We start from the raw sequence: 24,628 nt of genomic DNA, 5'->3' as shown, positions 1-24,628 counted from the left end.
ACAGACTCTTTCCTTCTACTAACTAACACAGACTCTTTCCTTCTACTAACTAGCAAACACAGACTCTTTCCTTCTACTAACACACACAGACTCTTTCCTTCTACTAACTAGCAAACACAGACTCTTTCCTTCTAGTAACTAACAAACACAGACCTCTTTCTTTCTTCCAAGACAAAATAACATTAGATGGGAACCATCCAATTTGCTGCTGTGAGACACACTGTGACCATGCAACATGGTGCTTAAGTTAGTAATCCCTTGAATGTGGACACGCACGTCCACCAACCAAGGAAACAACCTACTGATGCCTCCTTCTTCATCTTCTGACATTTACCCCTTCATCTGCCTCTCTCAAGAACAAAAAAAAACTCTTTACACTTCCAACTACCATCTTCTCTTACAACCCCACTGACATCACTAACATCACCTCCTTGCCCATACATCCTCCACACAGTGGTGTAAGGTCCAGCCCTCCTACATGACAGCTAAAGCCCCAACCCATTTCTATGTGACTAAATGTGGTGGCTACTGCCTGCCTTTATTTGACCTCTCAATACTTTCTATATACTGGGTTCTCCCTTCAGTATTTCCTCCCATCGACTTTTTAGGCACTCCATCCCAGACCTGGCCCTTTCTCTCTGGACCAGTGGTCTCTCTCTCAATGCTTCCTCTCCTCTCCTGTACTTGATGCTTAAAGGCTGGAAAGTCGCTCGACTGAGGTTCCTGGTTCTTCTTGCTTTACAAACTCCCTAATGTGTGCTCACCTATGTCCAAGGTATACACTGCTCTACTTTTGCCAGTGGTTTCAGATTTATTTCAAGAGTCTTTGAAGCAATCACCTAACTCTGTGACCTACTTAGCTAATGTTAACACACCAGTTTCCCCTATAAACCGGTTAGCTTCTCCAGTGTTTCTGATGCTATATTGTTCTTCACTTTAGAAACAACTCAATTACATTAGTTTTTCTTTCTACCACCACCGCTCGCACAAACCCAACTATTCAGTCTCACCTGGCTGCTCTAGCAGTCTTATGTCTGCCCCACCTCAGTACCGTGTGTGATGGTTCTGCTCTGCTTAGAGCTGCAGTCTCCCAGGGGCCGTACATGAAGACCGAGATTCTTAACACCATCTAGAAAATCTTTAACATTTGCCTGCTGCCTATCCCTCCAAGGCCCTACCGAACTGTTCTTTTTACCTCCTATACCCTTTTTCTGTAGTCTTCAGATGTACTGTTTCCTCTGCCCCTGCTGCCACCCACAAAAATCCTTTGGCTGACAGCATTCCATGAGAACGTTCTCTGGTACCTAGCCTCTTCTGACTGGATTACAGCCATTGTCATATGCTCCAAGTTTACACAGATTTCTCACCTGATTTAAGAGCTGGCATATCAGGTGAATTTGCACTTTGGAATAAGTTCTGTCCTGTAATTAAAATAAACAATACAATGTCAGTGAGGAAAATGAAGTCATCCTTGATATTCAATTCTTAGACGGCAGAGATACCTTGAAAAAACATGGGCCTTCAATTTCCCTCAGTCAACCATGGAAAAGCCAATGCTCACAATGCCTTTCATCTTTTATTTATTTATTTAATTTATTGCTGTTGGTGGAAGGCACTCTGCACATAGAGGTCAGAGGACAACTTTCTACAGGCAGTTCTATCTCCTTTTGGTGTGCTCTGGAGGTGGCACTCAGGCGGCCAGCATGGCACGGCAAGCGCCATCACCTGCTGAGCCCCTTAGCTTTCATTACTTGAAAACATGTCTCACCGTGGTTGTGTGGCTCTGGCCTTTCTTCTGGGACAGTCTCTTCTCTTTCTTCAGTGTCTTCTTCAACTTGATTTCTGGCCCGTGGCTGACTCCATTCTGTAGAGGTACGACTGTAACTGAAGAATAATAGTGTGATTCCATAGGCGACCAACACCAGACCAATTCCATATCCAGAACAGTGAAAGAAAAATCAGTAGCTGTTGTTCTTTTACCCAGCATTCAGTTTCTTTCTGAAATCCTCTTCTTTCTCTTCTTCTATCTGGGTTTCTGCCAACTCAGCTGCTTTCTCTGCAGCGAGCTCACTAAGTTTTTGAGCCAATATTAATTTCCGAGAGCGAGAAGCATACTTAATGGCTAAGTTCACAGCATTTTGAGTCATTAGACTGGCCAGTTCCACACAGCGAAATTCTCGTTCCAGTTTACAAGAAAGCTAATGGGGAGAATCACAATCAAATCATGGTTAAGTAGAACTTAGAAAAACAGAAAACTGACAGGACTGGCAAACAGAACGTCTTCTGGATGCACTGCCTCACTGCTTCACATCTACAAGAATGAAAAGTGTCTTGTATTCATGTGGGCTGCCTTGACGCCTGGCAGCATTTCTTAGTGGCGTAAATGAATAAGATAGTAGTGCATTTACCACAGCAGCTTAGACCCACCAAGACAGGACACATTTCATGTGTTAGCTATATTGGATGGCAGCTGTCGTTCACAATTCAAATGTAGTTCTCTGAAGTTTTCCAGCACCATCAATCCCAATAGGGCAGGGAATTTCAAAGAGCAAATTAAAACAAAGACAGGTTATTACTTTGCTCAGAACTGGCAAACAGATGCTTCCACGTGAATTTTGGATGGGAGAAGTAGGCATCCTTAAGATTTCATGTATGTCTATGATCTTTAGCTACCAGAAACAGCCATACAACCTCTAAATTAACATTTGCAATTTTTATGCCTGTAATACAAATGGGGGGATGGCTCGGTGGTTACAAATAAAGGGCTTCAGTAGGCCTGCGCATGGCAAACACAGCTGTCAGGCCTTGCCCTTTCCCCTTTCCTCCTCCTCGCTAAACCACAGATTATATTTCTGAAGCTAGTCACCAAGGTCTATCCCCTTATTTCGCCACTTCCTCTTCCTGAGCCTAACTACCAAGGAACAGCTATCAATGTATCGAAACTCAGCAATCGAAAGCCCACCTTTTGGCTACCCTAATTAACATGCTCAATTAAAATAAACCAACTCACCCTAGCACAGGGCTTCCCCTTTTCCATTGTTAAACTTACATTTGACTATGAGCCACGACTGTCTCCTTCCATCCAGAGGCAGTCCTTTGTCCCACCAGGACAAATACACCTTCCCCTCTCCCTCATCCTCTGTCTCCTGTCTTTCTCTCTTATTCCTTGCCGTTTGACCCTCTGGGGCAAATAAATCTCCTAGGTGATGAGAAGTTGGTCTTGGGGTATCCTGTGTCAATTCCAGTTCTTTCAAAGAACACGTGCTCCTCTTAAACGAATGTTCCTCCTCCTCCTCCTCTTCAGGCCTTTATGACCACCAGGCACTCACATGGTGGTACACATACACACATGCAGACAAGTACTCGTTCGCACAAAATAAAAATATTAAAAAGGAAGATGAGGAGGAAGAACAACAACATTCATGTAATATGTCTTAGAAAATACTAGTTCTTCTTTTTGTTTTGAATTCTGAAAATTCAGCATATGACAACCCAAGCTCAAAATGAGCTCCTGACACTCTGAAGGACACTAGGAGTCTTGGAACTCAGGGTGCAGGAGCATTTTGTGATTTACACCCCTGACCTAGGAGCATGAAGCCATACATATTCACCTGAGCCTCCCCAAGAGTGCTGGTACATAAGTCCAGAGCAGTACTTCTAGTCAAGGCAGAACTCTGACTCAGAGGGCAGTGCGGTTCTCCCTCAAAGGTCAGTAGTGCACATCAAGTGGAAAGACATGGATTACATACATGGACATCCAGTGGAAGGACATGGATTACATACATGGACATCCAGTGGAAACATGGGATTACATACATGGACATCCAGTGGAAACATGGGATTACATACATGGACATCCAGTGGGAAGACATGGATTACATACATGGACATCCAGTGGAAAGACATGGATTACATACATGGACATCCAGTGGAAAGTCATGGGATTACATACATGGACACCCAGTGGAAAAACAAGGGATTACATGCCTTCCAACAAACAAACCTGACATGATGGCAACAAACCTTAAGAGACCCTGCTCCAAAAATGCACGCAGTGAAGAAACTGAGGCACACCAAACCTGGCCAGTGGTGAGGACAACAGGCTGGGAAATTCAAATGCCTAAGGACATGCTTAAAGCTGTCCAACCCTGGAGATCTAGAACAGACCACACCTAAAGCTGTGCTGTGGCGCAGACAAGCAGGAGTCACCTTGGCTCTCAGACTGCGAGTCATGGGGAGGGAGCACAGCACCAGGAGAGCCTACGCTCCACCTATGGCCTTAGCTACAGGGCAAAATTTCAAATATTTCAACTGTACCATCAAGAGAGAGATAAAACTTTAAGGGAAAAAAATAAAATCTATGAATCCTAGATGGTAAATTTAGTGTTTATTTAAGTATATTTAAGAAATATTACCTAGGGCTGGGCATGGTGATACACACCTTTGCTCACTCAGGAGGCAGATACAGGCGGGTCTCTGTGAGTTCGAGGCCAGGTTGGTCTACAGAGCAAGTTCCAGGACAGCCAGGGCTACACAGAGAAACATCCTGTCTTAAAGTAAAAAAGGATCTCGAGCTAAGAAAATAATTAAACTTTGTTTCAGCATATTTTACTTACCGCAAGCATTTTCATCAGAAGTTCTTGCTGCTCTTTTACCGCCTGATTTTTAGTGCTCTCTTCATACTCATAACCATTTTTAGCCAAGTAATCAAGGTAGTTGTGAAACAGGACTGAATGCCAAAACTGTTCCTGCAAAGCAGATCAAAGAGCATCAAATTACCATTCCCTTAACACCCACCCCTCAAGGATCAGGTCCATCTTAAGATACCGGTTTTAAAATATTTTCTGAAAAACTCCTTTCTACATAAGCTTATTTTACAACTTTAATTTCAATGTACATTATAGCTTAGTTTTATGGTCTAGTTTTTTTTTTTTTTTAAAAAAAGGTGTCTATGTGTGTATGTGTATAAGACTGTGATTTCTTATATTAGTACTCAGAGAACTTGGAAACTAGTTCCATAGATGACTTGCTTTCTAACTCGAATGATTAATTAATTGCAAGGTTTCAAAAGTCTTTTACGACAACGGGCTAGGTCTAGAGTCCGATGAGTTTACGGTCAGAGTGCAGCAGGCTTACCTGAACCTACTGGGGAAGGTCTAGCTCTGGTAAGGCCCTCCCAGTCATAACCAAGTCCTTAGCAGAGAGCCCTGGATGCTGTGGTAGCAACCACAGGTGGCTGTAGGATCACAAGCAGTGCCCTACTGCATTATTCAGTTAATCATAGTGTAGTAATATTCAACACTGGCCACTGTGATGACTTAAATCTTCTCTGTCACAGGTATTAACTATCACATTAAGAGTACTAAGACATCCACATACCTCCATTTGGCCTTTCTCTGTGGCAGTCTGACAATAAGGAAGTTGAAAGGATAATATGGCCACAGCGGGACGTGGAAGGGTGGGAGGGAACCGAGAACCTTTACAAGGGATGCACCTGTCAGTGAAAAAAGTTCCACCTTAAAGACGTTCTACAGTATCACAAAATCCGCTACACTAAAAACTTTTCAGGAATTAGAACTATGAGCGGTAATACTATTCTAATAGGCCCGGAGATTTCAAGTGTCTATTATAAACAATCCTAGTATCACTAAAAGTCCACCGGGGAAATTAAGGAACAGCCACACTCACAAATGTGCTCATTTACATGACGTATGCCCCTTTGTCACAAGATGTCATGATATATGCCCAACTGTCACACGAGATGTGTGACAGTACAATAGAAACACAAATTTGAGCCAGGCGGTGGTGGCGCAGGCCTTTAATCCCAGCACTCGGGAGGCAGAGGCAGGTGGATCTCTGTTTAATTCAAGACCAATCTGGTCTACAGAGTTAGTTCCAGGACAGCAAGAACCACACTGTCTACAATATCTCAAAACAAAAAATAAAAACACAAACTAATTTTTATCTGCTAACAGTCAATGAACACTACTCACTAGTGACATGAACTGTCCTATGTATACTAGTTAATAAAACCATCTCATCTTCCTGGGCACTTTCTGTCTGAGAGCTGAGGGGAAATCCTTAAATCTGACAGTATGACCTGGCTACATGGCAGACAGGCAGCACGACTCATGACTCAGAGACTGAGCCGTGGACCTTGACACCACACTGCCCTTCCAGAGTAACAACCCACATGTCTTCACCAAAAACACCAAGAGCAAACCGAAGCCCTGAGAAGTTTTAATGAATCTTTCTAGCACAGGACAGGTAAGTTTCCTTAAACACAGCAGGAGACTACCACAGAAAGAAAGCTGTAGGATTTCTTCTCTGGTCTGTAGTTATCTCCAGCCACACAGAGGGAAACAATCACCTCTAAATGAGTGTAAATGAACAGACGAGAGGGTGGTACAGAGTTATCCTCTCAGCACTTGAGAGCCTGAGGCACAAAGACCATGAATTTGAAGCCAGCCAGTCTCTCAAAAAAAGAAGAGGGGAAGAGGAAGTAGCAGCAGCAATGACTGAGGAGCAGTTTCCAACCTCTGGAAAGTCTGTTTCTTCAGAATAAAACCAAGGAAGGTATGAAAACAGCCTGTCTCAATGCACAAAACTAAATACAATTTCATGTTCTTCTTTCCTTTCTGTTTTTGAGCCGCAGCCACAAATACATAGCTCAGGCTGACGCTGAAGTCCCGATTCTCTAGCTCCACCATGCTTGTAGAAACACATTTTTCATACGCAAACGTCTCATTGCTGGGATTAAAGGTGTGTACCGCTGCCCCCTGAATTAAGCATTTGTGTGTTATTTTAAGCTGTATTTATTTTGTGTGTATGAGTATTGTGTACACCACCTTCATGCCCATGGAGCTCAGAAGAGGGTCCGCTGGAACTGGAGTATGGATGGTTGTGAGCCACCATGAGTGAGCACCGGAAATCCAGGAGTCCAGGTTCCCTCTCAATGGCGGAGCCACTTCTCCAGCCCCCAAAGGCAGACTTCTTAGCACCTCAGTGTTTCAAATGTGTACGACTATCCTAAATGTGGTCGCAGATCTGCAGTTCTAGCACTCGGCGCAGTGGAAATCAGGAGTTCAAGGCTATCCGTGATTACATGGTGATCCAAGCTCAGTTTGGGCTACGTGAGATTCAGTTTCAAGAAAACCACAATCATTGCTAAATCCCAAATTTTTATTCTAAAGTATGAGTATGGCCCAAGGAGGCTAGAAGACCGCACTGGATCCCCTGGAGCCACAGCTACAGCTGCGAACAGCACATCTGCAATCTTAGCACTTTAGAGACAAAGCAGGTGCTCTCTGAGTTCTGGGCCAGCCTGGTCTACACCGCCGCAAATAAGATGAAACATTCAATAACAAAACAAGTCATCTTAACTTTAGTAACTAGAGAGGCTAGCAAAATCCCTTATGGGCTCAAACCATAAGCTCCTATTAATTTTATGTCCAGAAATGGAAACACAAGAAATATCTAAGGACAACCATACATCCTAACACCGATTAAAAAGTTAACCAATGCAGTCTCAAAAACAGAACAAAACACAGCATCTCATTATGCAACCCTGACAGACCTGCAACTTGCTTCGAAGACCAGATTGACCTCAAACTCAGAGATCCAGCAGCTTCTGCCTCCTGAGTGCTGTGCCACCACACCCAGATTTTTCTTTAAAAAATAAAAATAGCATTTTTCCCTGTACTGGAGATGAAATTCAGGATGTCTTCTACATGTCAAGCAAGAATTCTACTAAATCATATCCCCAGCCAACTAATATAGCTTATAATACTAAATATATCAACAATGGAATTCTGCAGATTCTAGGCAAACATGGAAATAAGCATAGAAACCTTTATGGTTTTCTATTAAATTCAATTTTGCATTGTCTGAAAAGACTGTATTTTATCTTCTCAAATCCTCATAATGTGGACTACACCCCACCCCAAACACTCCTGTTTTGTCTCATAATCTGCCTAGAGATGCCAGGAATGTAATATAGGAATTCCTGTCTCTAGAGATACCTTATTCTGGATATTTTACAAGTGGAATCAAACAATATATAGTCCTTTAAGACCTGATTTCTTTCACTTAGCATAATGTTTCCCAGGTTCATTTACATTATAAGTATGTATCAGTAATTTACAACTTTTTACAGCCCAATAATATAGATAGACCACATTTTAATTTTCCCTTCAGCAGTTAGCAAATGAAAAGCAAATAAATACACTTACAGATGTGCTCGCTTCGGCAGCACATACACTACAAATACACGTATAGAGTCTCATACAAAGAGGAAGCTGGAGCCAGGCATAATGGTGTGGATCCCAGCACTCAGGAGACAGAGGTGGGCGGACTGCCTGAATCAGAGGCCAGACTCAGTTCTACAGCGCTCTGAAATCACTCTCTACACTCTGTGATAGCCCACCTCAGCTGCTGGGGATTCTCATGGATCCCAACCACCCAGTAGTGATCAGATTTCCCTTTGCAGTGCTCTCGTATGTTACAGACAGGAGTCCACGTGTTCCCAAGCCCTCTGTTAAGCATTCGAACACAGCCTTCGGAATCCACATAACAGGGGGTACCTAAATAACCAACAACAAAGAAATCACTTGAAAACACAGCTATGCACTGTTAAATAAACCTCCAAAAATACACACCAAGGATTCAACTTTCATTTCAAAAACAAAAGGTGGAGGTCATAATTCAGGGTTGCTTTCTGCAAGATTTTCATTACCACACAGACCCAACTGAAGAAAAACCCTGACTCTGACTAAAATTTATTTTAAAAAACAAAAAAACAACAATATCAGTGAAAACTATGCCCCCTGCTGGAATATAATAGTAATTATTTTTAAGTCAATTCAACCTTTCTAAGAAGTTCAAACATACATCTGAAGTCTCCTGGTTACGAAAGATACAATAATCAGCACTTGCTCTCAGGTGATGCTTTGGTACTGTTTTTATGCCTCTTTTCTCTAGTGGTCTAATTACTGTTCTGTCAAAAGCTCCCAGGTACGAGATTCTTAGGAAAAGAGAGACCACCACTGTTGCCCACCTACTGTTGCTCCTCAGAAGGTATGTACCCCTTCTGTTATCTTCAACCATTTCCATAGGTGCTAGACCTATGGGGAAAGGAAAAGCTAAAGAAATGGAGACTACTCAGGGCAGTATTATTCCGGCATAAATAACCAATAACATTCCAACAGAAACGGCTGGTAAGTTAAAGATGAACCAAGGTTTTCAAGTAAACCAAATGGCCAATGAAGGACATACATCCCTAGTAAGCTATATTTAAGTCCCTGAGAGAGCTAGCAGATGCTTACATAGGGCACCTGTCATAAACCACTGTAACAGGTCAGTAATAGAACTCCAATAGAAATATCATGTGATCCATTAATGTAATTTTTAATCTTATATAGTATTTGTTTTTGTTTTTCGAGACAGGGTTTCTCTGTGAAACAGCCCTAGCTGTCCTAGAACTAGCTCCTGTAAACCAGGCTGGCCTCAAACTCACAGAGATCCGCCTGCCTCTGCCTCCCAAGTGTTGATATTAAAGGTGTGTGCCACCATCACCCAGCTTTATGTAGTACTTTTAAATTTTAGCATTTAATCATATATGGCCAAAATATTATGACTTAACATGTATGTAGTCAATGTAAATGAAATACTGAGTTTTTTTGATATTCCCTTTTTAAATACTAGTCTTTAAAATTCAGTATTCTATATCTATATCTCAATTCAGACTGGCCACATTTCAAGTGTTCAAGAGCCACACATAGATTAAACACAATTTTAGAAACTTTCTAACTTATGTATAGAATTTACTGGAAAAGACATAATTAATGATTTGTATCTTCTACTTGCCATGTAACAAATAAATACTAGGAAACATAGTTTTCCAGAGTCAGAGAAATGACTGACTGGGTGTGAGCACTAGCTGCTCTTACAGAGGACTACAGTTTGGTTCTCAGGGCACACAGAGGTGGCGCACAACCACCTCTAACTAACGATGTCCTCCTCTGGATCCCATGGGCACATACATACACATAATTAAATTTTAATATAAACAGTATTTTTAAGTAAGCACTAAAATAATAAAATTATTTTCTTCTTGAAATATGTCTTTATTATAAAGAAAGGAAATGCTCTTGCCTTCAGCAGAAAACCCCAGCCACGCAAGGTAGGACTTCCTTGTAAGAGGAAGAGGGTCGCCATGCAGAACCTGTTCTTTCTTTTGCCCCAACTCTAGCAGTTGAACTCCGAGGCACTGATCTCCATCAAACCCCATACCTAGAGAAATGCACGTATGCATCAGGCACCAGAGGTTATTCAGCCATATCAAGTCTAAATTATATTCTGGAATTAATTTTACAACACATTCTTAAAACAGCACTATCTTTACAGTTAACCCACATGAGGAATCATTCTGATACATCAGAAACAGATTAATAACTACATTGACTGTGTATAAAGTGGTACTCATTCACTCAAGAACATCTGTGGAGAACATAATCGGTACCATTCCCTTGTCACGATCTTGGACTATATAATGTAGAAGGGGAACTGAGCGGCATGCGGCCATCACTTTCTCTTCCTGACTATGGATATAACGGAACCAGGTAATTTAATAAACCTGGTTGCCTTTACACCCCACCATGACGGACTGTGCCGGAGTAAACCCTTTCTCCCTCGAGTTGCTTATATCATGTGCTCTGTACCACTATCATTATCATTATTATTATGTTTTTCAATACAGCGTTTCTCTGTGTAGCCCTGGCTGTCCTGGGGTTCTCTGTTGACCAGGCTGGCCTCGAACTCAGAGATCCACCTGCCTCTCTGCCTCCCGAGTGCTGAGATCAAAGGCATGTGCCACCACCACCCCACTCAGATACTGTATCACAGCAACAGGAAAGAAACTAAAACAGGGCCATTCAGAAATAGTTGGATACTCTGTCCCAAAACTCCTATCAGACCAGGCTGGCCTTGGCTCTTAAGAGATCCATCTGCCTCTGCTCCCAAGTGCTGGGACTAAGCATGTGCCACCACTGCCCAGCTTCATTCACCATTTTTTACAAGACTAAGATAGCAAGTTTTACAATCAAGCATCCTGACACAGTCTAACCAAAGACACTTATTTGAGGAATGAAACAAAAGGAGATCAATAATAACAAAAACAGCTCAAATAGCTTCCATTTTACTCAAGTTATATTATCATATAAGACAAGGAAAACCTACCTCTATGGTAAACAATGCAAAGCTGTTCTCCGTGTCCTGCCATTGACACCACGGGTCCGGGAAGGCAGAAGATTTCTTTCTGAACGCCTCCAATAGTAAACAATCGAAGGAGCAAGGCAGTAGTAGCAGCAGCAGCCCACCCTTGACCAAGACATATGGCTTCAATATCTTCACTCTGAGGCATATCTACTATCCACTCCTTGCTTGAATCCCAAGAGCTGAAGTGCAGGCAATGAAGCTTGCTAAAAAAATAAAACAAGCCAGAAACAATTGAATTTTTATATTCTTTTACTTCCGAAACAGGATTTGTCTATGTAGCCCTGGCTATTCTACAGCTAGCTCTGTAGACCAGGCTGGCCTCGAACTCACAGAGACCTGCCTGCCTCTGCCTCCTGAGTGCTGGGATAAAGGCGTGCAGCTATGTGCTATTTTTATATATAACTAACCATGATGCCAAAGTTTATTTTTCTATTTTATTACTACAATTGATTTTAAAGAAAATAATCATGAAGTTCATTGGGGGGGGGGGTGGAGTGTGCACATATGCATGTCTGGTGCCAGGGATACGACCACTGCCCTGAAGGTGATAACACTCTGTGGCTGTGTTATATCCCAAACTCATGAGATAAACTTAAAATAAGTTACATTAAATCTGTTGACTCATATTTTGAAGGATATTTAAAGACAGGAGAACATACTTATAAGATATTAAATGTAAAACATGAGATAAGGGCCATCAAGTGTTTCTATTCCATAAGGTACACACAAAACAACAACCAAGACTTTAAACAAGTTAGAAAGTATCAAAACATTTTAAGCAACAGTTCTCGTTTAAAAAAGAATTAACATGTATGACCAAAGAGAGAGAAAGAAAAAAAGCAATCAGATATCACCAGTAAAACTATTAACACTGCTAAAAGCTGATGTACTTCCTGTCTCTTCTCTCTATGCATTCAGAATGCAGGCAGCACCCAAATTTGTTATCAGAAGAAATATTGATTCTCTGAATACTAATTTTAAAATAAAAAGGAAATATACAAAGCTGTGATATCTGTCTACCTATCAAATCTCGTAAACTAGTTAACAATCCGCTAAGCAAAAAGAAAAACTTGCCAAATACTACATTTTGATGTCATCCTCCTTTGAAAAAATTATTTTTCAAAGAAAGATTTCAAATCTAATCTATGACAAAGCAAAGCAAACAAAAATACTGAAGCCAGTAATAATCCAAGACTAGGACTGAATTAATTATAAGAAATTTAAAAATTTTTTCAGATAAGAAAAAATAATTTATACTCTGAAGTAGTAGTTACAAGTATACACCAATCTGTCAACTCATCAACCAGAAGTATAGTTACATTTTCTTGCATATAAATTATTGAAAAGGAGGGTTCATACAAAACGAGGTCAAGGATACATACCATATTATTAATTCTAGGAGAATTCTAAAGGGAATTCAGGGGAACTAAGGGAACTGTCATTTTCTGAACGTTCTATGAATGTTACATTATTAATGGTAATGGCAGTAACAACATAAAACATAATCTCATCGCTCTTGAATTAGAAGTTACACCCTACCATTTTCATATGCAGAGGCTGCAACGAGGAGACAACCAAGAGCAAAACACATTCTGAGCTACACTGGTGCTCACACCCAAGCCTACTTTCTGGCATTCCATAGTATAAAAGACACAACTTGATCTAACAGTTCAACAATGCCAGATTCCCCTCCGTACCTTGCTAATTCATCAGTGCTTTCACATGCCAACAGAACAGCTTCATGGGAAAGAGTTCCCATGGTGTAGTTGAAAGCGTTCGATAGGTGCGTTGCATGATGGATGGAGGTGTCGTGGAATTCCACATCTATGGCACTGTCCTGATCATCGTTATAGCAACGAATAATCCCAACAGAGTTCCACACCTACGAGTATGTAAGACCAGGTAAGAAAAACAAACTCCTAAGGCCGTATTACAAGAGCACTGACCAAGCACTACAACTCAATCTGTATCCAGAGTTACCACATTTTATCTAACTTAGCACAGCTTCAGAAAACAGTGGTAATTTCAGAGCTATGATGACTAATTGTTCTTTCCTTTATAAAAAGTCACATAATCAATTAGCAAATGGAATACTTAACATTTTAAGAATTATATAACACTATTGAAAAAGCACTTATCCAAACCATTAAATTCTTAAAAATAAATACCTCAAACTTTGAGTTTCTACACAAATAAAGATATAAATGCAACATTTATTTTTCTATTCAAATAACTGGCTACAGGATAAATATACAAACTGTAAAACCACATAAACTGGCACCATTTGGAAAGTTTATCTTCTACTGATGTACACTACAGGCTCACACTTGGTCCTGGTCTGTCGGTCTTTCTTTTTAATGTACTTGAGTGCTTTTCCTACATGTATGTATATGCACCATGTTCATGTCTGGTGCCACCAAGGCCAGAAGAGCATGTTAACATAGCTATAAATAAAATATTGACACTAAGATGTATTGCTTGATGAGAATTCGTAACCAAGTTTTATGATGAAATACCTCCTTTTGTATTTATACTAAAATGTAAGCCAAGACCAGGGCTTCGGTAAAAACATCTAACAACATTTGCAGAAAGAAAAACATCAAATAAATAACAAATAACATCCTGAACTTTCAAAATCTCAAACTTGAAGCAAATTTCATTAATCAATTCAAGAAACATCTTAATGCTCACTGTGTTATACCTTGCTTTAAATACTAAGATATTAGGTTCTCTATTCTAATTTTTAAAAATTTAAAAAGTTTTATGTGTGTGGGTTTTTAATCTGCATGTAATGTCTGTGTACCACTGTAGAGGTCAGAAGAAGATATATAATTCCCTGAGACTGGAATTACAGACAGTTGTGAGCTGCCACTTTGGCTGGGCAATTGAATCTAGCCAGCACTCATAACTACTGAGCCCCTAAGATACTAACTAGTTTTAAAAAAAGAACAAGCTCACTGGGCGGTGGTGGTAGTGGTGGTTACACCTTTAATTCCAGCACACAGGAGGCAGACGCAGGTGGATCTCTGCAAATTTGAGGCTAGCCTGGTCTACAGAGCGAGTCTAGGACAGCCAGGATTGTTACACAGAGAAACCCTGTCTCAAAAAACCAAAAAGGAAAAAAAAATGTGTTATAAAAACATCTTCCAACAAGTGTTTTATAATCCAAATAATATTTTACATAAAAAAACATAGCCAGGCATGACAGTACACACCTATAATCCTAGCACTCAGGAAGCAAAGGCAGGAGGCTATCACAAATTTGAGGTCAACCTGGTCTACATAGTGAGTACTAGGCTATTCATTGAGATTCTGAGGAATAAGGTTTAGAAATATTCCAACAAGTATTACAAGACATATAGTCATATTTTTGTTATTTTATTTTGCAAAACAGAATGAACAAAATTTTCAATAGTAATACTGAAATAAGATTAAAAATTTTAGTTAACCATGAAATAAACCTACCATAAAATTACATCAATCAAAATGCTCTAGCCTACTTAAGCAAGGTTTTTAAAATTATTTTTGAATCTATCAAATAAACTGTAGGGGAAACAATGCTTGAAGGATTACTTGAAAGTGAGGTGCAGCTGAAGGCTTACCATGAACCTGTGAGAGAGATGCAAGGGCGTAGAACTGGGCTGGAACGGCTTCTGTCGAGGCGTCGGCATGGGCCCATCGTAGAGCGGCCTTTGGGATTTAGTAAGGGGGAGATCATGAATACTGCCTGCCTGGTCATCTTCCCCTTCCTCTTTGTGACGACCAGTGTTTAGCATTGTAGCATCTACAGCACAAAGGAGTATAAGACAATCACAATTAACAACCTAGAAAAGGAAAAGCGTTATGAAGAGCAGAGGGCGTTCCTACATTTCTCAGGCATGGCTGACACACTACTCGCCTCTTCCAGCACGTCAAGAAATGGAGCAATGATGCAAATGTCCTGGGAGACAGAGCACACGGTGCCTTATGTCAGTCTAGGCAACGACACCAAATTCTGTTAATAGTCTCTGCACTGTTAGCTACCATCCAGTTACAGTAAAAATACTCATTTTACCAGTTTTGATTTCCATAAGTCAGTTTCTATTTCTTTTTTAAAACGTTCTGGGTGGACCAGTGAGATGACTAAGCAATTAAAGCTTCTTGCTGTGCAAACCTGGTAATCTGACTTTGATTCTGAGAATCCACAGAAAGGGAGAGGGAGAGAGCCAGCTCCATGTACGCTGTGATGTGCACACCCGTGACATGCACACCGCGGATCATCACTTTCTTTAAGGTCTGGGGCTGAAGAGACGGTTCGGTGGTAGAAGTGTTCGCCGCATACTTGTGGGTCTCAGAGACTGAACCCAGACTGTTAGCCTTCATAGGAAGGCACTTATACCCAATAAGCCATCTTGCTGGACCAGTTTTTGTAATTTAGTTTCGTGTGTCTTTGAGCGCAGATACGCATATGGCACGACACGTGTGGAGGTCAGAGGATAACACTGGGAAGTGAGTTCTCTCCTGCTGTCTTGTGGGATCTGGGAATCAAGCTCGGGTGGTGAGGCTGGGCATAAGAGCCTCTGTCCCTGGAGCTAGACCTCTCTCTAACTTTTCTGTTGTCAGTGTCGTTGAGTTAATCTCTGTTATTTCCTATTTGTTTGGAGTATAACTTATTTTATAGTTTGTTAGAAAGACTTAGATGGCTGACTTGAACATTTTTAACATAGGATTTGGAATGCAGTTCCAAACACTAATTAAGCCATCTGATAGTTTTAATAACAGCTGGAAAACTAAGAGCAAGGGGATTATCACACGCGCAAAGTCAAATTCATACCAGCTGAGTTCTCATCATCTCCCAAGATATGACTTCTCCGTCGGAGACGCTCTGCAGCCAGCATGAGGTCATCATCCTCATCCTCGTCATTTATAATTCCTTTGGAAAAAGACGGCACCTCAACCGCATTGTCATTTAGGAAATCGCCAGCGCCACTTGTATCGTCTCCATCAAAAAGATCACTGAAATCCTTTTCCACTTTACTAGACACCTTGAAAAATCAAATCAGAACATGTTAGTTAGTAAATGACATAGAAATCACAATTAGGCAAAAGGAGGCTCTTTTGCTGTTGATGTGGTGCCAGAGATAAACCCAGTTCCTTGCACATAAATGTATAGCCTTGATTTCCAGAGGCAACCTCTTTGTGATTTGGGGTTTTTGAGACACTGTCCCACATATCCCATGTTGGCCTCAAACTCAACTATGCCACTGAGTGATCTTGCTGCCTCTCCCTGGCAAGTGCTGGGACTACAGACAACCAAACACACCTGGCTCCTAAAGGCATGTTCAAACTCTGCCAAGCACGTTCCTATGATTTCAAGTGACTAGCCAATACACTGATTCTAGGTGCTGTGTACTCTGGGGACAGGCCAGGTGTAGGGAGAGTCCGCAAACACCACTGGCAGGAAGCTTCCTGAAGTGCTATCACCACGCAGCACTGCTAAGTCGGCCTGCTCACCCTGCACCTCTTTTCCAGACACTGCTAAAGGACAAGGCCCTTCCCCTGACACTCTGGCTGGCTTGGCTGCTCTCCAGACCCCACAAACACCCTCACAACCTCCCACAGCTGCCTGCTGACCTCCATGCCTAATCTAAAGGCATGACTCTCTTCTACATCTCCTTCAGGGCTCTCAGCAACTGCTGGGAGGTCCCACTTGCCTGCTATTGTTTTCCTTTCTAACTCTAATAAGACAGTCCTCAAGCTTCCTTCTAAGTCCACTTTAACTTGTTTTATTAATAAAACTAAGACCCCACAAAAGGGAACCCCAATTTCCTCAATAACATGTAGAGACCATGAAAGGACATGGAGTCCATGAGAAAGCCTGTGGTAAAGGAGGGCTGGAGGGGCAGAAAAGGGGCGCAGGTTTTGAAGTTCAGCACTGACAGCACCCACCCTGCAGAAGAAAGCTGGAATCTGGGAGGAACAAGAGTGAGGTCACGGTAACTTATAAGATGCCCTTTCCAGACGCAGTGGAAATATCCCACCACACTATCACGGGACTTCTTCCTATGAACTCACATCACAGTCCACTCTGTGAAAACCTCGGAATGTTCTCTCAAGGTGTAACATTTTCAATGCAAAATCAATCTTTAAGTGGGCAGGGTCTACATGTGATTCAATGAGGACCCTGAATTTTTGTTGTTGTTTTGTTTTTGTTTTTTGAGACAGGGTTTCTCTATGTAGCCCTGGCTGTCCTGGAACTCATTCTGTAGACCAGGCTGGCCTCGAACTCACAAAGATCCACCCGCCTCTGCCTCTGAGTGCTGGGACTAACAGTGTGTGCTGCCAAGCTGCCTAGCTGAGGGCTTGAATTTTAAATTGTGTTTTTCTTTGAATATTCTTGTAGAATGCAGTTCTTTGTAAGTGTAGGGTAAAAGGGACAACTGGATGAAGAAACTAACCAATCACTGAGTACCCTGACTCTGAACCCTGAGTCAGAGAAAGAAACACCCCCTGTATTTGAGACCTGGGCCAGGGAGAGAAACACCTTTATCCCTGAATCCAGACATGTGCCCTGGCTCTGAAACTAGTGTCAAAGAAACACACTTAGTCCCTAGAATCAGAGCCAGTGGAAGAAATATGTCCTGGTCCTAAGATTAGAGTCAAAAAACTAAAAGGACCAGTAAAAGAAACACAGTTTGGTCATGAAGTCAGAGCCATCTCTGCCCCTGAGCAGCTAAACTGACCAATCCCTGAACAGGAAAAACTAACCAATCCCCTTTCTCCCTGGGAAAACTCCACCCATAAGAAGCCCTATATAAGCCTCTCCAAGGCTTCAGTTGAGAGCTGCCCTAAAGTGGGAGAGGCAACCACTCTCCTGGATTCCTCCTTCCCACATAAATCTTTCTCAGAGGAGTCTTGGGTGATGTCATTCGCTGGTGCAGAGCAGAAGAACCTGGCTGGGACATCCCTTAGGGGACTGAAGTAACAACTTTTCGCCAGCCCAGATCAGGAGATTGATACATTTCTGCAGGGGGCTTCCCCTAGCAAAGAGTTAGGGGGAGAAGAAGCAGACAGCTCTGCTAGGACACTCTGGTAAGGGAACAGAGCAGAACTCAGCTGTAGCAGCTTTCCAGAAAAGCAGGATCCCTATATCCTGTGGGGAGACCATCCCCCACTGCACCTCAGCTTCAGGAAGCCTGTCTTCCCGATAGTCAGGACACCTTTCCTCCAGGGCTGAGCTGTGCTATTGCAGCTCTAACCTCTAGAGCTGTCCTATGACAGCTCAACATCCCCCCCCCCCCAGCTGTCCTAGCTTCCCAATAAGCCAGGATATCCCAATACCACTACTGAACCACATTCCTCTACAGTAAGCAGTACTTACTGTATTTTATTCTTGAAATAAGAATTTTAGCTAATCAAATCACAAAATCACAAAATGTAAAGATTATTACAAGTATGTTCAAAATATACTTTTGAAAACTACTGAGAATATCGAGGAATGATGATTAATGTCTCTGAATCTCAGAGTAACATTTCAGAGTTGAAAACACTGAGAAGTTTGTTTTGTTTCTACTTGTATGCTACAATTCTAAATTGTATTATGTTGATGAATAAATATATTGTTTAATTTTTTTAGCTGAAAAGAATTCTAAAAATTAACTAATGTTAAGAAAGAAGTAAGTACTATGCCTCATAAACCAAACTGAAAAGAGCAGTCCATTGTGAATAGAATTAAAGATTCATAAAAGTACTTTGGACCAAAACTTCTTCCTTACTGTCTTGAGACAAGGATTCACTGAGTTGCCCGGGCTGAATTTGCTGTGACCTAGGCAGCCCTCTAAGACTGTGACACTTCTGCATCAACACTCTGAAGAGCTTGGCTTACAGGCTTGCACCCCCATACCACCATACCTAGCTAAAATTATTTTAATTTACTTAAAAATAACAACAACCAGGCTGGAGAGATAGCTCAGAGGTTAAGAGCACTGGGTGCTCTTTCAGAGATCCTGAGTTCAATTCCCAACAACCACATGGTAGCTCACAACCATCTACAGTGAGATCTGGTGCCCTCCATTGGAGTGCAGGCATACACGCTGTCAGAATGTTGTAAGCATAATAAATGAATCTTGATTTAAAAAAACATTTATACATTTATTTTGGATATATGCTGGGCAAGAAGGACTTGTGGAAGCCGGAGGAAAATTTATAGGAGGTGGTGCTGCCCTTCCACCACATGGGTTCCTGGGATCAGATTCAGAACACCAGGCTTCATGCCTTCACCCAGTAGCCATCTCACCAGCCTATCTTTTGTTTGTAATCAAGGTTGCGTATGTGTTGGCACGAACTGGTCAAATAGTCTTACACGACGTATAGTAAATCTGAAACAACCTTCTGCACAGACATTAACTTCCTTCTCTGCAGAATATCTCTCCCTATTTTAGTTGTTTCTGTTGAGACAGTGTCTCGCTGTGTATCCCAGGCTGGCATCAAATTCAGAGATCTGTCTACCTCTGCTTTCCAAGCACTGGAATTAAAAGGTGTGTGCCACCACTCTGGGCCTTTGGTTTTTTCTTGAGTATTTTCTTCCATGCTTGTAAGCAATATTCAAATGCTATTTTTCAATGTTTTCCACTTTTCTGCATGTGTTTAGCGTACCCTATTAACGTCCTTCTATGAACGGTGGTGACTATTCACAACCACCTCTACTCCATGTACCTATTCATACTGTTCACCAACCCCATCCTCTCACTAGAAAGCCTCACTTTGATGTTATCAATGCACAGTATTAGGCTACTAACATCATGTGAGTTATTTATGGCTAAATAAAAGTTATGATAGCCAACACATGCCCCCCCCTCTCTCTTTCTCTCTCTCTCTTGGTTTTTCAAGACAGAATTTCTTTGTAGCTTTGGAGCCTGTCCTGGGACTAACTCTTGTAGAGCAGGCTGGCCTTGAACTCACAGAGATCCGCCTGCCTCTGCCTCCATACTGCTGGGATTAAAGGCGTGCGCCACCACCACCCAGCTGTGCTACCCACTCTTAACAACATATAATTCACATAGTGCTTACAACAACCTAAAGTCACGGGCACTATTTCTATCTGTATTTTTAACAAGCTTATTGCATCACTTTTCCTTTCATGTACAACTTGTTCCTAGAGTTAATATTCTCCTCACATCTTTTCTGTTGGAATGATACATGAAAAGAAAAATACAAGGTGATAATCTTTGGGGGACACCTACAAGTGTACACGCAAGCCCCATCACATCCATGTGACCTATTCTCAGCACAGTATTTCCAAACCTTCCCTCATCCAATGATTCCTACTCGATTTTGCCTTTCTAGAGAACAACTGTCCACCATGCTAGAACAGACAGTAGGATGTGGGGAGAAGGGTTACTGCTCTGGACACAGTGACACTGAGACTGGAGGATCTGTTTGCTCACTAAACCAAATCTACTGTTGTCAGCCCCACTTTGGGAGTGCTTAATGCTACTAAATTCTGACTCTTTGGGGATCTAGTCGTGCAAGCTGGCTTGTGCCTCGGCTCTCCACCACTGCAGTATTAAGATCCTACTTGCTGAAAACCTAATTTAAAATAACCTTTCTGCATTTTAGTCTGCAAAGCTTTATTTCTAGCATGACTTCAATTGTCCTCTTCGCCCCATGTGATTCTTCATTTATTTACGCAAGGCCAGCTTGGCCTACAGAGCGAGTGTCAGGACAGCCAAAGCTACAGAGAAACCCTATCTCGAAAGAAACAAAAAAAAAAAAATAGTTTTAATAGGGTTTTCAGGAGGAGGAGCATTTATTTTGCAACCTACAAATCGAAGTCTACACCAAGACTTGAAATACAAAAAGGCACGCTTGTCAATGAAGGTGAATGAACAAAAGCCAGGGGATATAAAACAAGGTCGCCAGCTCAACGCAGGCTGGGAGCTCAGAGGACCAAGCAGAGAAGAAGCCAGGTGGAGCTTGAAGAGCTGAGCTAATTCAGGCAGAAAAGGTTGATAAGCCAGTTGAGACCTGTCTCGGTAATTAAATCTTATTTTTATTATTATTTATTTATTTACTTATTTTGTTTGCTGTTTTTCGAGACAGGGTTTCTCTGCGTATCTCTGGCTGTCCTAGAACTCACTCTGTAGCCCAGGCTGGCGTCAAACTCACAGAGATCTGCCTGCCTCTGCCTCCCTGAGTGCTGGGATTAAAGGTGGGCACCACCACCATCAGGCTCAGTTATTAAATCCTAAGTCTTAGTTCTAAAACATTTATCTAACAATTCTCATACAAAATGCAAAAGTAGTATTTTATAAAAAAAAAATACAAAGTAATAAAAAAGAAAAAAGACAAGAAAATCATTTAGAAAAGCATTTAATGGAGCAAACAAAGCTTCCTTGTGAAATATCTGAGAAATTTAGGTTGAACAGATGTAAATAGCTTTATTACAGATGATTACTGAACATCTAAGATAGAAACAAAAACTGTAATTTCACAAGAAAATAAGGCGGTTTACTGTATTTTCTAGATCCACACAGCTGCAGAAACACTTGGAAAAACTGTTCCAGCACAATACACATTACCTTACTGCTCGACACCTTGCCATTGAGGTTGCAAACATTCTCCAGGATCCCAAGATTCCCTTCCACATCAGTGTAACAGATTCGACCACAAGTAGGATGCCAGGCCAGGCCACAAACTGCATAACCTTTCTCATGTTTCACCCTAAAAATGAAAAAGTAGGCTCTTTTAAAAAGTCACAGTCACTGGACTAGAGAATGTGACTCAGTAGTAGAGTCCTTGCCTAGCAAGCATTCAATTTTCAACACCATCCAAAAACAAATCAAAACTACATTTCTTTACTTTCTAAGTAAATCTGAACATAAAAAAATTACACAGTACTGGAGATGGTTCAGTGTGTAAGGACTCTTGTCACCAAGCCTGAGTTTGACCTCCAGAACCCTCATGATATGAGAACTGACTCATGCAATGTCTTCTGAGCCTTCAGTACACTGCAACATGCATGCTCTTCTCAGTGTGCACATACACGCAAACAATGAGTAAGTAAATAAATATTTAAAAAACTAAATGGTTTTCATCATCTAAGAGCTATTTTCATTTTGATTAACAGTCAAAATGGGCAAATATTCTCTAATAAAACAAAAACAAAAAATTGTACCTTTCCATGCAGTCTTTGGTTTCCACATTCCAAACTACAATTAAGCCATTAATAGTACCTGCAGCCAAATACTGCCCACAGGGAGACCAGGTAACTATATTGAGTGTCTACAAAGAAACAGTTAATAATAATGTATATTTAGAAACTACCCACTTTATTACCCCCAAATAACTTTAAATCTCTAGTCTATATTATTCTAATTATATTTTAAATGGCAATAAAGAATACTTATTTTTAACCTTTTAAATAAACTTCAACTATTAGCATATGTTGTTTTGCTAGCCAAGAATTAGTACCTGCCTAATTCTTAACAATGAAATATAACTCTATACATACTTAAGTATAAATAGTAAATGAATATACATCAGTAATTTTGGACCTAAAATTTGAAATGAGGAAATGAAAGACAGAGACAGAATTAAAAAAATAACAAGGTGTTGGAGAGGTGGTTCAGTGGTTAGGAGCACTGGCTGCTTTAGAAGAGGACCGGGTTTGGTTCTCAGTACCCAGATGGCAGCTTACAACCATGCAGAACTCCAGTGCCGGGGTTCACAGCCCTCTTCTGGACTCCTCAGGCACCAGGCAAATACACAGCCCACTTATACATAGGCAAAACCAAAACAAAACAAAACAAAAAAAACATACACTTAAAGAAGAATAAATTTAGCCAGGCGTGGTGGCGTACATTTCTAATCCCAGTGAGACTGAGGCAGGTGGATTTCTTTTCTTTTTCTTTTGTTTTTTTGTTTTGTTTTGAGACAGGGTTTCTCTGTAGCTTTGGAACCTGTCCTGGACTAGTTCTTATAGACCAAGCTGGCCTCGAACTCAAAGAGATCCGCCTGCCTCTGTCTCTTGAGTGCTGGAATTAAAGGCGTGTGCCACCACTGCCTGGCGAGGCGGGTAGATTTCTATAAACTAAATGCCAGCCTGGTCTGCATAGAGAACTCAAGGCCAGAAAGGGCTATGTGGTGAGACCCTGTGGCAGTTTTAAAGAAACAGCCCCCAAAGTGAGTGGCACTATTTGGTTTGGTCTTGTTGGAGGAAGTGTGTCACTGGAGGTGGGCTTTGCGGTCTCAAATATACTCAAGCCAAGCCCAGTAAGACAGACCACTTCCTGCAGGTCAAGGTGTAGGACTGTCAGCTCCCTCTCCAGCACCACGTCTCCTGAACGCCACCATGCCACACCAGGACGATAATGGACTGAACTGAAAATGTGGGCCACCCCAGTTACGTGTTTTCCTTTATAAGAGAGGCTGTGGCCATGGTCTCTTCACAGCAACAGAAACCCTAACTAAGACAGGTCCTGCCTAAAAATAAATAAATCTAAAAAAAAAAAAACACCCTAACAATCTCTCATCACTAAAGTTCTAGAGACTAGATTCACAAGTCTTATTGAAACTTACAATAAAAATTCAAGAATAATTTACTCTAAAATCAAGCTAAGGGTAACTTTACTTTCTATAAATTTCTTTTATTTATATACCCATTTATTTTTATGTGTATGGGGATTTTGCCTGAATGTTTGCTTGTGTACCACAAGAGGGCATCAGATACTCTGAAACTACAGTTTCTTATGGTTGTGAGCTGCTATGTAGGTGCTGGAATCAAGCCTGGGTTCTCTGAAAGCAGCCAGTGATCTTAAGCCGAGTCATCTCTCCAGCCCACATGCTTCCTCTGACAACTGTTTTAGCAAAGCGTTTAATTCTTGCTAAAGTTACTGTTCCACTACATAGTCACTTACAAACCCACCTGAGAGATAGAACTATCTGAAAGATCAAATGGATTACTCCAAGTTTCTCTTTTGTACAGCTTAACAGATTTTTCCACAGGAACTGCTAATAACTATGAGAAAGACAAACAAAGTTACATAAATTCAATTTGCAGAGCTAATTGCAAAGATAATCTAGGTAAACTCACAAGACATAAGAGCAAATTTGAATTTCAAATTCCTATTAATAAAACTCAATAAATCACATGATTTGAAATTTTGATAAGAAAAAATAAAAACGAGTGACCATCCATCTATTACTTTCAATGAAAAACAAAGCAATAGTATAGTAGCTACTGCATATAATAAATACCAATCTTGTATGAGTGAGAGAGAGCAAGCACACCTCAGCGCACAGAGAGGCCAGGGGACAACCTGTAGGAGTCTGTCTCTTCTTCCACCTAGTTAGGTTCTGTGGTTCATACTCGTCA

The 24,628-nt window shown here is 41.2% G+C and overlaps 1 protein-coding gene across 1 annotated transcript in view; it reads right to left on the bottom strand.

The window, feature by feature from the left end:
- Window positions 1–24,628, bottom strand: part of Wdhd1 (WD repeat and HMG-box DNA binding protein 1) — a 41,698-nt gene that overhangs the window by 5,197 nt on the left and 11,873 nt on the right. The window contains exons 7-20 of the mRNA XM_038310068.1: window positions 24,179–24,271; window positions 22,430–22,536; window positions 21,834–21,975; window positions 16,088–16,298; window positions 14,877–15,058; window positions 12,972–13,156; window positions 11,236–11,477; window positions 10,153–10,290; window positions 8,426–8,582; window positions 5,380–5,494; window positions 4,617–4,748; window positions 1,981–2,198; window positions 1,769–1,884; window positions 1,368–1,421 (exon numbers count right to left, since the gene is read on the bottom strand). Of these exons, the coding sequence (XP_038165996.1) occupies window positions 1,368–1,421; window positions 1,769–1,884; window positions 1,981–2,198; window positions 4,617–4,748; window positions 5,380–5,494; window positions 8,426–8,582; window positions 10,153–10,290; window positions 11,236–11,477; window positions 12,972–13,156; window positions 14,877–15,058; window positions 16,088–16,298; window positions 21,834–21,975; window positions 22,430–22,536; window positions 24,179–24,271 (2,092 nt within the window). The remainder of the gene's footprint in view (window positions 1–1,367; window positions 1,422–1,768; window positions 1,885–1,980; window positions 2,199–4,616; window positions 4,749–5,379; window positions 5,495–8,425; window positions 8,583–10,152; window positions 10,291–11,235; window positions 11,478–12,971; window positions 13,157–14,876; window positions 15,059–16,087; window positions 16,299–21,833; window positions 21,976–22,429; window positions 22,537–24,178; window positions 24,272–24,628) is intronic.

Source organism: Arvicola amphibius, chromosome 13 (genome assembly GCF_903992535.2).
Source record: "Arvicola amphibius chromosome 13, mArvAmp1.2, whole genome shotgun sequence".
NCBI classification, from domain to species: domain Eukaryota; kingdom Metazoa; phylum Chordata; class Mammalia; order Rodentia; family Cricetidae; genus Arvicola; species Arvicola amphibius.
The sequence above is the reverse complement of the archived record's forward strand: the minus strand, read 5'-3'. Positions and strand labels throughout refer to the sequence as shown.